At 36.3% G+C, this 16156-nt stretch overlaps 1 protein-coding gene across 1 annotated transcript in view; it reads right to left on the minus strand.

Moving 5' to 3' along the window:
• LOC104528849 (uncharacterized) overlaps positions 1-15898 on the minus strand; it is a gene marked incomplete at its 3' end in the record, with an annotated part of 28499 nt that extends 12601 nt beyond the window's left edge. Inside the window, exons 1-5 of the mRNA XM_010172992.2 lie at positions 15667-15898; positions 14475-14567; positions 12787-12813; positions 11650-11774; positions 10067-10684 (exon numbers count right to left, since the gene is read on the minus strand). Coding sequence (XP_010171294.2) covers positions 10067-10684; positions 11650-11774; positions 12787-12813; positions 14475-14567; positions 15667-15898 — 1095 coding nt within the window. The remainder of the gene's footprint in view (positions 1-10066; positions 10685-11649; positions 11775-12786; positions 12814-14474; positions 14568-15666) is intronic.
• Between the last annotated feature and the right edge of the window lie 258 nt (positions 15899-16156).

Here is a 16156-nt window from a genome sequence, read left to right on the forward strand (position 1 = left end):
TTTTGTGCAACAACACTGCACAGCACACCCTTGGCTTCAAAACACTGAATTAGGTTAAAATACTGAGGATCAATTCTGGAAGCTTAAGACAGTCCTGGAACTTAGGAAAGGGCAAAATCTAATGTGCACTTCCATTTCCAAGTTTCCATTAGATTCCACAATTTTAAACTACATAATAAAAAAGAACCCATTTATTATAAAATTACTTTATAAGGGAAATGTTCATAATTGGAATAGAATCAGAAAAAATAGTTTCCAAAACCAGTTGTTTTCTGATGTTAACTCCAATTCTAAGCATAGGCCCAAATAAGAATTACAATTCTCATACTTCAGGTTTTCAAAGAAGCTGTAATCTGTGACTAAAATTATAGCTAATTAACCACAGTTTTATGTTTAGCTCTGTCTTTTGCTTAGAATATTTTACAATTTTGTTGATTCAGCTCTTTCTGATGCTGTTTCTTCTTCTCAGAAGATCTGCTGTAAAATCTTTTTGCCTAAGCTCTTGTTAAGGATCTCAAGAATAAACAACCATTCCCAATGTGGACATAATGTCTTAGAAAGCATGGTTCTGTCTCATGTGGGCAAAGTGCTGGATGGCATAATTCAATACTTTTATTGTTCTCTCAGTGGTTTTCAACTACAAAACCAACAGGAGTCTCCTTTGAGAATGAAGGTCATTACAGGAGTAGAGTCACTAGCAGCACACGTGTGCACGCCACCAGCTTCCCCCATCGTTTTCTCATTTCACAGATACATTATAGTCATCTGGCCCTTCTCTACAGAGGATGGGAGACAAAGACTTTTCTGCACTGCAGAGGTGGGTCTTGCCAGCTCTGTGGGGCTTTTCGGACTGTTTTGGGATTTGTCAGTTGGTGGGAGACTTATTCTTTCTCTTTGACCATTAATGGTCAACAACTATGTTCATTAATGGTCAACAACTGTTATTTTCATCCCTGCCATGTCTAAGAGAGAAAGTGTTGGTCAGACCTGACCATAACATATTCCTGTACAGGGAGACTACCCAAAAAAGGAGAAGGAAGGACTGTTCACTTTAGCTTATAAAAATGGTACTCAAAGAAAACAAATACAGCCAGCTGAGTATTTTAGAAGTGGGTTAGAAGAAAAATATACATGTTCCTTGTTTCCCATAGCTAGTAAATGGTCATGTAGTGATTGTGCCTTATTTGCACATACCAATCTATATTGATTATGGTATCTTTGGTTACAACTACTGAGATGTACACATATTCACAGTACTGATTCTTAAAAAAAAAAAAAAAAAGTTTCAGAGCTGTGTTGCAAGAGTTAAAAATGACAGCTTTTATATGCCTGTTACTATTAATATTTTTTCTAGCAGCATCCAGAGCACTGACAACAGATCCTTGCCTTTCCAGGTGACTATGTGCAAGTTTGGGCTCTAAATACTTTTTATAAAATACACATGAGACTTCAAAAAGATATACATTGTTTGTTGTTTTCAGACTTGAAAATGATAGCATGCTGAAATATTTGTACACAGTCTGAACACTGTTGTGACCCAGTAAAACTTTGGTCTCAGAACACCTCTCTATGTTGTAATTCAGCAACAAATTGCTCAATCTAAATGAAGGCTTTGTTCCGACTCATTTTAATCATGCAGATAATCTCAAAAGAAATAAGAAATTATCTGGATTTGACCCAAATTCCTTTTTTCTACCCATATAGGAGTGTATTATGGTACAGAAAAGTGAATGTATGTATAAAATGTCTAATTGCATGCTGTTTTTTTGGTTGACTTAACCAAGAGGGAAGTAACAGGACACTTGGGTACTACAAGATTATTTATGAAGTTCGATCCTGTAAAAAACTGCCCTTAGGAGAGGAAAAGATTAGTCAGAGGAGAGAAAAAACAGTTTTGTGCAGTCAGTGGTCATGGCTGGGGAAAAAACTCTGTTAAATATTGCCAATATTTACTACAAATTTACAAGTTATATTACTGAAATCTGTACCTCAGTATAAACCAAAACCAGTGGTAGGCCAGAGGCTACAAACTCCACAAACCTGTACGTTGCTAACAATATTTTAAACAGCTCTCTTAAAACTCTACAGACTTCTTGTTTTTAATACATTTGGAACAGATATTTATTGATTTTTTTTTCATTTATTTTAAGCAAAGTATTTGGTACACCTTAGCTGACCACACAACTGTGCAGAAACTTAGTATCTTTTTTCTATTACCAAATCTGCTATGCCAATGTTTGTTTTTTTTTTTTAACAACCATTGCAAAATACACTGTCAGACTGCGAACACAGAAAACTACTAATGGAATACTTGTCTGTGTAATGGGATAACAGATAAGTTTGAATTCTTTTCCCCTCTGACAACCTGTTTGAACAAAATGGAGGAGGAAAAAAGGAAGCATAATTACATGAGAAGTGGCAGCAGTGTTGGTTAAGGTGGTGCCATCTGACACAGCAGACATCTGGCTCAAGGTTGGGGAAGGTGTTTCAGAGCAGTCAGTAGTATCATAGCTACAGGTCTGCAGCTCATCTAGAATGGCTGTGGAGGACTCACTCACTGTGCAGGAGGAGCACTCACTCATGGCAGAATCTGTGCTTACAGAGGCTGTTTCGTTCCTGTGGATAATACTTTCAGAAGCTAGGTATGGGGATTTATAAGAAAATTGTGAAAGGGCTGGGCTTTTATAAAAGCGTGAAGGCAAAAAATCATCAAGCGTTGGTAAGGAACATGGTACTAGATGGGTTGCACTGTCTGGTGAGAAAGAGGCTCTGTTAACTGGTACCACAGGAGGAGGAAGAGGCAGTGGAGAAGCTTCTGTTGCTGTTTGTCTGTGTGTCTGTGAAGCATTTACCTCCATCACAGGGGCAGTTACTTTCTGGTTTCCAAGCTGAGATTTGAGGGAAAAAAAAATAAGAAACACATTACCAAATGAATAAAAAACTTTTCCATTTGCCTCTTGCTGTGTGTAGGAGAATTACAAAAGTTAAGCTTTTCAGCAGCCCGAGGAAGTTCGCATTCACATGGATTAGGAAATAAATCAACCACACTCTATTCTAAAATAGGAAAACATAAAATAAATTAATGCATTAAATACTAGTGGAAGCAATGCCAGAAACCATAGTGTGCTGGGGATGAATATTCATAATGTACTGCCTATATTAATGATCTCCATTGTGCATTGAGAAGGTTCACACTATTTTATATTTTGTAATATGAGGCTAGAGAACATAATTTTCATTTTGTTTGTAAAAGGAAAAAAGAATCCACAAGTCTGACCTCTGTAAATGTTCTCTTTTCTGTAAAAGGACAGGGATCATTTTGAACTTAACTGCAATAAACAGATGGGCAGGACTGCAAGCTAAATGGAAACAATAAAGTTGAATGTTCATATGATCTGCAAGCAATAGGTTGTGGACTTTTATGCCTCTTGAGACAGAATACATCTTCTCCACTGCCTCTCTAATAAAAACATTTGGATGATGTTAGAATTTCCAAGCACCCTGGAAGCACCCTGTCAGCCTACTGGATAAGGTGTATGCATAGGAGCCTTTTCAACATTAGAGGACACAAGAATTGATAGGGTAACTGGTATAAATCTGAGGAACAACAAAGACTGGGAGCACAAGAACAGGACAAGGATGGCTTTATGCTGAAACAAAACATGCTAGTTTGGCTTTAGTGTAATTACTTAAGAGTATAAGGGAACATCCTCATAAGAGTGCTTCTGAAAATTGCTGCGCAATGTATGAGCTTTACGTTTTGTTATTTCAAATCAAACACAGGACACTGGGTTTAAACTAGTCCTGAAACTGGCTTTGTGCATCTGCAACTTCTTCTTGAATTAAAGAGAAATGAAAAGCGTGTTGGCATCTTTGTTAAACAGGCACGCAAATCCTTCTACACTCCCTATTAGCCTCAAGCTTTCAATCAGTTCCTGAAGTATGTCAAAATACTGCCTACTTCAGCACTAATGGTTTCACTTTTGATAGGGCTGAGGAATTCTGGAATAGTTGCAAGGCAAGTGTGTTTGGGATTTTAAATTTATGTAAAATAGAGGGCAGTAAGCATTACCATATGCAGTAGTTAATACTTTAAAAAGCAACATTTACTCATAGATACCACATTGTTATCAATAGTATTATGGTTATTTCCTATGCTCAGAATAGGCAGATATCTTTAACTCTAATGATTCAAAAAATGTTTCAAGCCATCAGATTAAAATGCCATTTTGGCATTTTAATCCAAAATCTGAAAATATCTTCTAAAGCCCTTATGGAAGACTTGGAACACAACCCAGATCGTGGTACTTATGAGAGGTCACTGAGGGTCCAGTTCCATAATTCTTGCCGAGATCAACTAGAATTTACACAAATAACCTTACTGAGGTCAATGGGACCATCCCTATGAATAAGCATTTCAGAAAAGAATCTTAAGCATGTGAACAGACATCCGTCACTTGTTCCAAATGGTTCAAAAGAACTCTTCGGCATTACTGGACATCTGGGGTACACAAAAATAGCCAGAAGATGCTGTTAAAATCTGCAGTTGAAACAGTGAAGAAACTTAGTCAAACAAACAGCTTAAAATCCAAATCTTATTCACAGTAATGTTTCAAATCTACAAGCGAAAAAAAAAAATTAAAAAATCTTTCCATACAGTAAATCTGAACAGATTACTTCTTAATCAGAAAATCAATAATTGACTGTATCACTGTGAAAGGAGATAGGATCTTTAGAGATAACTAATTTGCCAATGGAAACTTCAAAAGAACAATGGAATATTATTAAAACAATTTAATGAAAAGCAATTGTATGCAGATGTGAAATGGTCGGTTACACAGCATAGTATATCAGGGGTTTAAGATGTGTGCATTTACATACACATATAAAAACCAGTAATTTCATTTCACAAATACATAAAGGGAAGACACCATTATTCATGATGAATTTCATCATCCATGTCATAATTCAGGATCTCCAGCAAAAGACATGTACTAAGAGATCATAATGCAATTATGAGGCAGAGCCAATGTGAAGCTCTGAAGTTCTTGAGGCCAGATATCCTATCAGCATCCCTAGAAGAAAAGTTACATATGACTGAGCCAAGATATGTCAATTGATCCCTAAATTGTTAAAATAACAGAAAATTTTGGAGATGTGAGAAACCTAGTAAGCCTTCTGGCTTTGAACTAAGAAGACTGCCTACATGCTTGAGAAAAGAAGGGAGGGACAACACAAGAACAGATATTCAGGGTGCATCCAGAGAGCTAGTGAAATTGAGTGCTTAAAGAATTAATTGTGTTTGGCAACTAACTGCTGATTCAATCAAGCCAAATTCTTAGAAAGATATAGTTATCATTCTTACAACATGGGTAGAAGGAATGCAACAATTCTAGGTACTGACTTCCAATATGAAGTTTCTCAGCTTTGTGGAGTAAAACTTGAATATTCTGCCTGGTTCTAGAATTCTGTTGTAGGTACAACCATCACTCTGGGAAAGACTGGCTGAAATAGTGATTTAAACCAGCATTATTCTCAAAAACTGATTAAACCATTTAAAAAACATGGAGTGCTGGTAAACTCTAAAAAGATATGTTTGGCTATTATTGATCCATATTTCTCATTAGTGTGAAAAATACAGCAGGACAAGGCTGAATGCATTCCAGAAAACTTTTAAAACCAGCTCCAGTGTGCTTCAGATTAGCTTTATTATTATTGTTATAGCACAAGAAATGCTAGCAGAAGACAGGTGGATTAAATGCCAAACAAGCACTTAATAAATTAGAATGATGAAAAACTAGTTAGACTACATAATTATCTTGGGTTGTGGCACAACACTTGAGAGATAAATGTCATCACAATCTGGAAATGATTTGAAGGTCTCAAGCGCAGCTTTCTGCTGGTCCTTAGCAATGTTCAACTTCCATCAAGAAGTAAAATGTCAGGCCTGAAGAATCTAGTTGCTACCCAATTCACATGAAGTAGACAGGTGACCCTAGTATGGGTTTCAAACCCAGTCATCTTTCATTTTAATGCAAGATCTCTGGGGAGTGGTGTGAGATTACTAATGACACCAAAGTGCTGGCCTTGCTTCAACAGTCAAGACACAGATAAGACGACTCAGAGTAAGTGAATAAACTCATTTTGTTAATACATAGAGTTTAGTAGTCAACAATCAAATTACAGCCATACACTTGCACAAATGGGTAAAAATACCTCTATTTTTAATTGTTAAAAGCTGATGTCAAAAAATCTCCAAACTGATGCTGCAAGTTATATTGCTATGCCCATTTCTCCTACCTAGGTCTCTTACTCTAAAGTCACTACAAGGAGCTGGAGTTCAGCCCTTGTGCAAAACCACAGTAGCGATAGAGAACTTAAAATGAAAATTATATGCTCAATTTTCTTTGCTTGCTGTCTGTCCCCAAAATATTGAAACCTCTCTTCTCTCCCTTCTACATCACTCCATGTATTGTCAATACCTAACAAACAGTAATGTATTAGATAAACCAATTCAGAAACAATTTTTTGAATTCCAGGCTTATTTGCCTTGATTCACTTGTCAACAGCTATAAGGCTGGCAAAAGAAACACTTTTCCATTCATCTGTGGAATTCAAAAAAACAAGACAAATGTTTTGCATCTTCAGTTTTAGAGAGTGGTAACTAGAACAAGAGGAAACTTATGAACCCAGGAACAAAATGAACAGAAAAATACCAGGTGTTTATTTCAGAAGATGCAGCTCAGAGCTCTTCATCAGTCTCATGCTAACAAATACTAATTTCTCTGTTGAAATAGACCAAATTACTTCTGTACCTGCAGTACAGTACAGAGCAGCAGCATCTCTTGAGACTGTAATAATATAAAAAACCTCCTAATATTGATTAACTTCAATGCTTCTCTTTTCATGTATACTTTAAGATGTTTTAACCTTTCTCTGAGCAAGAATGTTTACAAAATGTCACTTGGTGAGTCATACCACACTTCTGCTTGCTCCTTGCAAATAGAAGCACAAACAAGATGCAGTATTAAAGAATACTGCAAAACTGTTGTGCATGAAGTTGGACCATACAAGCTCTCTCTTGGCTGTATTTTTTCATACGGTGTGACATGTTTGTACATGATCCCTACACACACAGGTACCCACACACACACAACATTTCTCATTCATCACCTCTTAAGAAGTGATGATTAGTCAATCTTACCTCAGTCTCCTCCACACACATAAACCCAGATGCACAGGGAGAGTTTGTTTTTACAGCATATTTGGGTTCTGAGAGTTTCTGTGGCAGCTTTGAACATTGCTGGTGGGCCTAATCTACAGTCTGAGAGCATCCTGAGAGGATATATATTAACATAACAACCTATGATCTGCATATACAAAAGTATTTCAACTGGTGTACAAAGTCCAGTAGAGCTTGCAAATCTAAAGCAATTTTAAAAATCAAAGTACTATCATGCACAGTATACTGTTAAGTTAATTTGTCTATGCAAGAGAAATTGTCAACTTTGCAAGTACCATGAGATACAGGGCTAATGGGGGTCATAAGTTTTGGCATTAGTTACAACAGTTCCAAGATTTCAACCAGAGATCTGAGTCAGAAAAGAAATCAGAGATCTGAGTTGGAAAATAAATCTTTTTACACATACAGCTGTAGCCTTAATTTCTAACTGTAGCCCATGGTATCTTGGCTTTGGGACCTCACCTGATGCAGAATTTTACACCCCTTCACATGCTGGTTTCTACACTAGTTTTAGGTATGTATTTTAACACAGAGCTAGCAAAACTCGCTGGCTCCATGACTTGATTGTGATGCCAGATACACCTCTTCATCTAATGTTTTTCAAAGTTGAACATCAGGGAGGATGTCAGCTGAATTTTGCAGGCAAGAGATCAATAAATGGATAGAGTTTGAAAAGCTGGCTACATTCCTTAATGATCCTGGTGATAAACTGAATTTTTTATAATTTTATTGAAAGCAACCCAGTTGCCAAATTTCTGATCATTCTTCCCACGCACTGAAACCAAAGAGAAAGCAAAAAAAAAAAGTGTAGAATTGCCAAACAAGTCACAGCTACTATTCTTATTTTTTTCAGCTCATAGTGAAACCAAGAAATCTTAAAATAAAAAAGAATTGCAAAATTTGATTTGACTTTTAAAACTCTAAAGAAAAAGTACCTAGAAGATAAATTATTTCTAGTCATTCTGATTAGAGTTTGAGTATTATTCTGGATCATAAAAAAGGTATTTCCCATAACTCTCGTTAGGTGTCATAAAACTACTTTCTGTCTGAGAGGTATTTTGATTTTTCTGAGCATATATAATGCATCATACTGCTAAAAGGCTGAACAATTATTTCTAAGTGAAAACACAGATGCCTAAGTTGTATTGGCCACACCTACACCTGTTCTACTGTCTGACCATATCCTTTGATGCCCACATTTAGAAGGCTTGCAGGCCTTTATCCTATCATCTTCATACCTGCCCTATCTACCAGAAAAAGCCCTTACTCAGCCTTCATTACTGCTTCTGACACGATTTCTTTACTGTGGCTCTTGCTTGAACTGACCCATTCTGCTTGACAAAAATAAGCAAGTAGCAAACTGGTTCTCAAGGGCAAAGCAACTTGTTCTTCTCAAAATTTTCTAAATTTTATGTAGCCTAATAGAATGATAGTTTTGTCTCTAATCTTGAGAAAGACAAGTGTGATTAAATCTTCTGTGCTCCCATTTGTTAATGGAGTGATTTCAGAAGCAGCACTGCAAATTGTTGCTATATAATTTCACAGAGCTTTGTTCTGATAAAAATTTTTACTTGGGAGTTGAAGGGGGAAATTGACATAGACTTGGGTGTTGAAGGGGAAACTGATTTGCAAAACTATCTTGTACCTAATGCACATACTTGTGGCTTCCAGAGTAAAGACCTGGTTGAATGTGATGCTCTGAAAGCACCACAGTCTGAGAGAGCAGATGTGTTACTACTATTAACAACAGGGCTGCCAAGGGACTTTAATTTCACAAGTTTGTGCCGTATTTACTTCAGAGTAGCCCCGCTGTTTTCAGCAGAACTAGATGAACAAAAATTGGCCATGATGGGGTCCTCACTCAAACAAAGCTCTGAGGCAGATATGCCTAGACCTGCAGCAATCCCTACCTCCACCTGAAGGGCTTTCAAACTCAGATAAGCCGGTATATTGGTAGATATACTAGAATAATTAACTTCTAAAATAGAAACATCTTAACATGACTAGGTAAAGCAGAGTAGAAATAACAAAGTTTATTCAGAGCTCTCCTTTTGCCTAGTATGTATTTGGTGCTGCTTTACTGCTCCCAGGCTTATTTTATTTGACTTGGTAACTTTCTGAATGCAAATAAACCCTTCTCAGACTCCTCTGGTCCTATACTGTGTGCTTAATACTCCCATTCATCCTAGATGAGATCTGTGTAGTTAACAAAGAGTTTTCATCTCAGGAGGTATAGGTATACACTTAAAAGTTCAGTGCCTTGTGATGCTTCATGTAGAGGTGGTTGACAGAGATTTTTATCAGCTCATTTTCTTTAAAAAGCACCACTGCATAGGACACATTGCAGAGAGCATTGACCAGCCTCGCAGAAAGCATGAACTGAGAAAATATATTTTTGGTGGCCCTAGCAAACTGGCAGAGCAGCATTTGTAGAACCCTCACCCCAACCCAACTCTTTTCTATCCATACTTGATCCTTCTGGCACCTATGGCAGCATAACACTGTAATGCAACCCCCTATAGGAAGAGCTACTTAAGCAGACGCTTCACCTACAATTCATTAATTTCCTGTTGTGCATTTGCACTCCATAAAGTGCTCATACAGCAACAAAGAAGTCTACCTTCCAGCAGAGTTAGGTTAACTTTTTTTTTGCGATAGTCTTCCAAAGAGTGCGTTTTGTTCATTTCTGTTTTGATCCATATGACAGGTAGTTTTACCCAGAAAACACAAGGTCTAAGTTTGATAATGTAAGTAGAACTAAACAGAGGGTTATTAAGTGATTCATGAATGATCTAAAATAAAAGATGGAAAAATTAAATATACCACATGGCATTCTGCAGCCTGTGAAGAAGGAAGAACTGTAGACTTTTGTCCCAAATCCTTTGAAGACATCTTTGAAGTGTCTGGAGAAATACTAGGTGGATGTTCTTGGATTTCAGGCTCTGCTTTATTGTCAGGGATGGGAGCTATCTGAACGGAAAGAGATGCTGTGTGTATCTCAGGCACAGGGTTACAGGCAGGTGAGACAGGCCTTTGTGGAAATACTGTCACTTCAACAGGCTTGAGCTGTTGTTGTGTATTACAATGAATGCTACTTGCTGGGTCACGTGTCTGGGTTAATTTCAGGGTAGATACCTTACGTTTTTGAGACTGTTGCCTTTGGCCTTGATGGAGAGTAGTACTAATACCAGCTACTGTGCTTGTGCCTGCACTGGGGATTGAGGTCAGTGGTTTAGTGATTTTTTGTGCATAGGACACACTTGTGTTAGATATTTGAGAAGACATTGTCTTCTGGACAGACTTCTCGTTAGTGTAAGAGGCAGTATCTATGGGAAGGTGTTTAGCTGGACTGGTTGTTACTGCCTGGAGATTAATTTCGTTCTTGTGATTAGTTACTCTTGCTTTCCGAAAACTTTCTTTTCTAGGAGGTGGCAGAGGTGCCTTATTTGCCAAAAGCATCCACACACAGCAAAACAACATTGAAGAAGAAACAGAAAGAAAGTAAATGTTAGCAGGAGATATAACTGAGTTTGATTTTTATCTTTAAATAAAGGAACTAGCAACTTAAGGGGCTTCATCCCAACACTGCTCAATTCAATGGGCAATTGAATTGGTCAGGTTCCCACCACCTCTAGCTGTACAGCTTGTGTTTATAAAGCCAGATGTTCCATTTGCTCAGAATAAACTGAGATCAGAAAGGAGCCCCAAATAGTTCATTTTCTTTTAAAAAAACAATTATTACACTGAACAAGAATTGTTACCATGAAATTGTTCACATATGTAAGTAATTTCCAAAATGTACTCCATGATCTTAGATAACAAGCTATTATTCACAGGTAACACGCTTATATAAAACACACAGATCCTCTTAAACCTTGAATTAAAATAGTAACAGAGACAGTATTGGCATTGGTATTTTGATCTTTTTTGTACAGATAAATATGTTTCCAAGTTAAGTGTCTTTTTTTTAAATGTGATCTAATTATATTGTTCTACAAAACAGGCAGTAACATTTGTCTACCTTAAAATTAATAAAACTTTATCCTCAGATATTATTTTGATGACTGATGCATTTATCTGAGCGTAAAATATTAATAAATACTCTTTGAGGTCTGGGAACACTACTAGAAAGCTTTTATTTGTGTATGACCTACTTTTATTTAGCTGGTTTCTTGTTCACTGAAAGCAATTTCTGGTAATTAACCTGGAGGCATGCATCTTGTGTGGTGTATACTTTATCTATGCAGTAAACCAGTTTGTAACAACCCATATGAACAGGTGATTTGCACTATCTGGAAGACATCAGGACAATGTTCTGTAGAGGTATCCCACCCTGAATATGCTATTCCCTAAGAACAACCCACACACAAGTGTTAAAGCATGAAATTTGCTGTATTCAGTTTTACCTGAGTTGGTGATTTTTTATCCTGTAGATTTGGCCTCACGCTCCTAAAACCTTTTGCTGTAAGAGATGAACTGCTAGCATCTCCATTCAGTGTCTCTCTACTTCCATCATTGTAAGATCTCCAAGCTTTTGTGAGGAAAAAAGAAAAGAGAATCAAAACTTTCTTTTTTTTTTTTTTTTATTAGTACATCTCTATATTGTTATCATCAAAGCATCCCAGCTATTAAACAAATTGCAGAAAAGTTTACCTACTACACAACTGACATTGCTGCTCTTACCACCATGGAAGTTATAAGAACAGGGCTAAAGCTGATACTTTACAAAATACTTATCTTTAAAATTTGGGAAACTCAAGTACTGACAATACTCCTGGTAGTAGTTTGATATCTGCCCACAACATTTATACAGACTATGGATTTTAACCTTAGGAGTCCTTTTGAGATGCTGGTGCTTCAGCTCCTGTATAAAGCAGGCTGAAATACTTCCACAGATTAGGTTCTGGAACTTCACAGCTGTGTTGGATTTTGAAAAACATCCCAGCTCACGTAAAGTTAGCTGAACATGACAGTTCCACCAAATTTCACCACAACACCCAATTAGTTGTTCCAATAAGGTTTCTTATTTCCAAATCTGAATTACAACTTGATTTTCCAACCCACAATGTTTTGTCTATGCTCAGAGCTGAAAAGCCCTCAAGGTATTGTCCAAACATAGAGGGAGATACTATCCTGCCTCAGCAAGTTACAGATTTGAAGACACAATATTGTAAGAGGCTGGAAAAAGTAACACATGTGAGCAGGCTGCTAAGTAGGGTGGGCAGAACTTGCAATCCTGAGTAAGGGACTAAAAATGAAATAGCAAGTGCCACGGAAGCTAAAGGTGGCAAATTAGCAGTCTGCATTCTCCCACACAGTTAATTTTCTGACAACATATACTGTGTTATAAGAAATACTGCTTTCGAATGAGATCTAAATTTGAGGTCTTAACCACTTGCAATTATTATTACAATTTCAGTGGTGCTTTCTGTTAAAGAATGTGTATGCATGGAGTAATGAAATAAAATAAATGGAAGACTGTTGTAATTCATCAACTTAAATGGTATTACACTGATGAATAAATAACACAGTGTTTTATTTACCTGAATCTGGAGACTGAGAATCAGACCCTGAAAAAGAAACATCCAATATTAGTTTGTGTTAGAAATAAAAACATGAGGACACAACTTGAAAAATATGTAGTGTTTTTGTTCAATTACCTAATTCTTTCCTGTTACCTAAGTACACCTTGGAATATCAGATCATAGGTAACTGTGCAACATTTATTGCACAAATTCTACAGGTTATAGTGTGCTGAGAGTTACTGTTATTTAATCACTGCTATTTCAAACAGTCAATACTAAATATTTGCAGTGGGTTTTTCCAGTAAATACTGTGATATACTACCATCTAAAATCTAGATACCAAAAGAAATATCATTCCTTTAAGATGAGCTGGAAAGGTTTAATTCAAAACCAAGAAAGATGCCTAAAGATTCTGTCAGGATTTTCTCTCCTTCTTCACACCAGAATGTGTGATGCTTCCTTCATCACTTCAAAGCAAAACACAGAAACTGATACATTCATACTGCCAGCACAGAACAGATTTGAAATTCTGGTGGTTTCTTTGATTACATTCAGATATATTAGTATTTTTTTCTCCTACAGAAACTAAAATTACAAAATCTCTAAATAAATTACAAATGTTTTTCATGTAAAATAATTATACTACTAAGAGCACTTATCATTAATTTTAAGTGCAACAGTGCAAAACATTAAGAGGCTTGCACTGCATGCTTAAATGATAAAAATGTTCGAAGGGTAGCTAAGAAACAAGAACCCAATGTTTTCTTAAAGTTACATACAAGCAGTAATCCTAATAACCCTTACAGTATCCTGACAAAGAATGGCAACCAAACCTTAATTTGCCTCATAAATTCTAACACTTCTTATTCCTGGGGATTAGTCTTATATTTGAAAAGATCTACAAAACAAAGACCTTATATATAAGACTAATATAATATATTCAAATATAAGACTAATATTTGAAAAGATCTACAAAACAAAGACCTTATCTTGTGATTATTTTCTGTCTCATTCTTTATTCAGCTTCCTGTATTATACTTGTTTGGTGTGAATATTGCATGTTCAGATTAGCGTAAATTAGTCTACACCTCTCAAGATTCTTTACTGATTTATGCCTGCAACTACTTAATTCACCAGTGAACCTGGGCAGCTGATACTCATTAAGATTTAATTTCGCAAAACCAGACATGAGTATTGCTAAGAAGCAGTTCTGCCTGTCTACTGAATATTCTGCATGTTTTAATTGTTTTAAACATTTTTAGGAAAACAAGCTTGATAAGTGATTTTAGTAAAGTTAATATGGCTTCTGATGATTATTCTACAACAACATTCAGATTCTTTTCCTTTGAGTAGAGTTTTTAAAGCAAGTTGTAATAAACAAAATCTACTTTTCATGCTATGCTATTTTGAAAAAAAACAGGGATATGAAACCCAAGATATGTATTAAAGGCAAAATTAATTTATAAATAACTGATTTTTCCTAAGTCTTCCTTTTTTTTTTTTTTTTTTTTTTCCCATTAATGGCTCTTAAGCATAGGCAGATAGAAATTAAGACTACTTTTTAAAGAGTGCTGTAGAAGTAACAGACCTGTCAGTAGAATAGAAAGTACAGTTATCCTTCTTTCTTTGCAGAGTAATACTGCAGGAATACATAACACTCTAGAAAAGCCATTGAAGAGTAGTATCTTGCTGGTTAGCAGTTATACCTGTGGCCAATAGGTTTGGAGAACTCTGAACCCTCTTCACAGCTGTTAATGTGACAGACATTGCAGCACGTTTGCGAGCACACCCACCGCTATCTGGAAGCACAAAACAATACAGACAGCAGCCCCAGACAAAAGGAGCAAGCACATGCAACACATCGCAGTGTGAGATACACCAAACACACAAGAAAATAAGCATGCAGTTAGGGAACTGCTGCAGGAATGTGTAAATTTGCAAGTTTTGCAGATTAGCAGAATACATAAAATTTCACAAGCTTTAAACAACAATAAACTCATAGAAAATAACTAAAGAAAGCAATATTTAATAATCCACTAGGGAAACAGATACATTCTGTTACCTTAAAGAACGTTTAATTATAGCTAATTAGTAAAAATGAACAAGTAATCAAAATGAAGGATTAAGCATTCCAGAGTAATATTAATCAATAATCTGCACTGTATAATAATTTCATTGTATGCATTAGAAAGACACTATTCATAAATCAAGCTTATGTTTGATCAGCTGACAAAGTGCTTTTGTTCAGTCTTTTGGATCCTTTAAGCACAGAAACAAAATTACTAAGGATGACATGATTTTTTTCTTGTTTTGACGGAACATCCCTGTTCTCCCTCCCCCCTCTTTTTTACCTAATGGAAGATAACAAAGATGTATGTTTGGAACCCAATAACATCCCAAGAGAATGACTAGAAATCTAAAATAAATCACTCTGAACAACCAGGAATGGAAAAAGCCTTTTTTCTGGATCTTGCATGACTCCTTTCTTTCCTTACTCTCTGCTCCTCTCACTTGGAGCTGTCATTCTGTTTTATAAATACTCTGTTATTATTAGAAGGTAGCTTTCCCACCTCTTAGCTTTTTAGGAAGTCTCTCATAGTTGTAAAAGAAAGTTAATAAATATTCTTCCTGCTTACGTTTCACTAGAGTGTTTTTCTGCTCTTCAGTACAATAATTATTTTAATTTTCATACTTGATATTACTGAAATTTCATCCAGGGCCCCACTGAAGACAAGAACAACCACAACGACAATAGAGGTCCTAACAGTTTTTATATCTGTGGCCTATGACAGTGCATTGTATAAAATTATGCTTAAGGAAGATCTGCAAGCTATTAGTACAAAGTACTTCATATAAAGCAAAGCAGTAATTCGAGCCACAGAGACATCTTTAACTCACGCCCACAGTCGAGTGAGCTCCTGATATTTCTTTGTTCATTCCAATATTCCCCTGAAATAGCAAAGCCCTCTGGCCACAGGTCTTGCAGGATATGCATTAAGTAGTTGTTAACGTTGGCAAACATCAGAGCCACTGCCCCAGGTGTAAGTGGTTCCAGAGACTCATTGCCAATTCCAAGTCTCAAGGCAAAAGGCCAAATGATTTCAGTCAGCAACAGTAAAAAGTAATACATTACCCACAATGTTGTATATGTGAAACAAAGACAATGGCTTTCAAATCTTCACATTTGTTTTAGTTTGTTTACATAAATACAGAATGGTGATAGTAATTAAAATCACATTTTCTATTCTTGTTCCCCCCCTCCTTGACATACACCAGAAGTAATTCCAAGGAGATTTGATTATGTGTTGACATTGAGGTTTTGTTCTTATCTGAATAAGAGCAGACTTTAACAGCATACTGTATTTGATCAGTACAAGCTAACAGGCAA

The sequence above is a fragment of the Antrostomus carolinensis genome, unplaced genomic scaffold, assembly GCF_000700745.2.
Source record: "Antrostomus carolinensis isolate BGI_N321 unplaced genomic scaffold, ASM70074v2 scaffold4178, whole genome shotgun sequence".
Classification (NCBI taxonomy): Eukaryota; Metazoa; Chordata; class Aves; order Caprimulgiformes; family Caprimulgidae; genus Antrostomus; species Antrostomus carolinensis.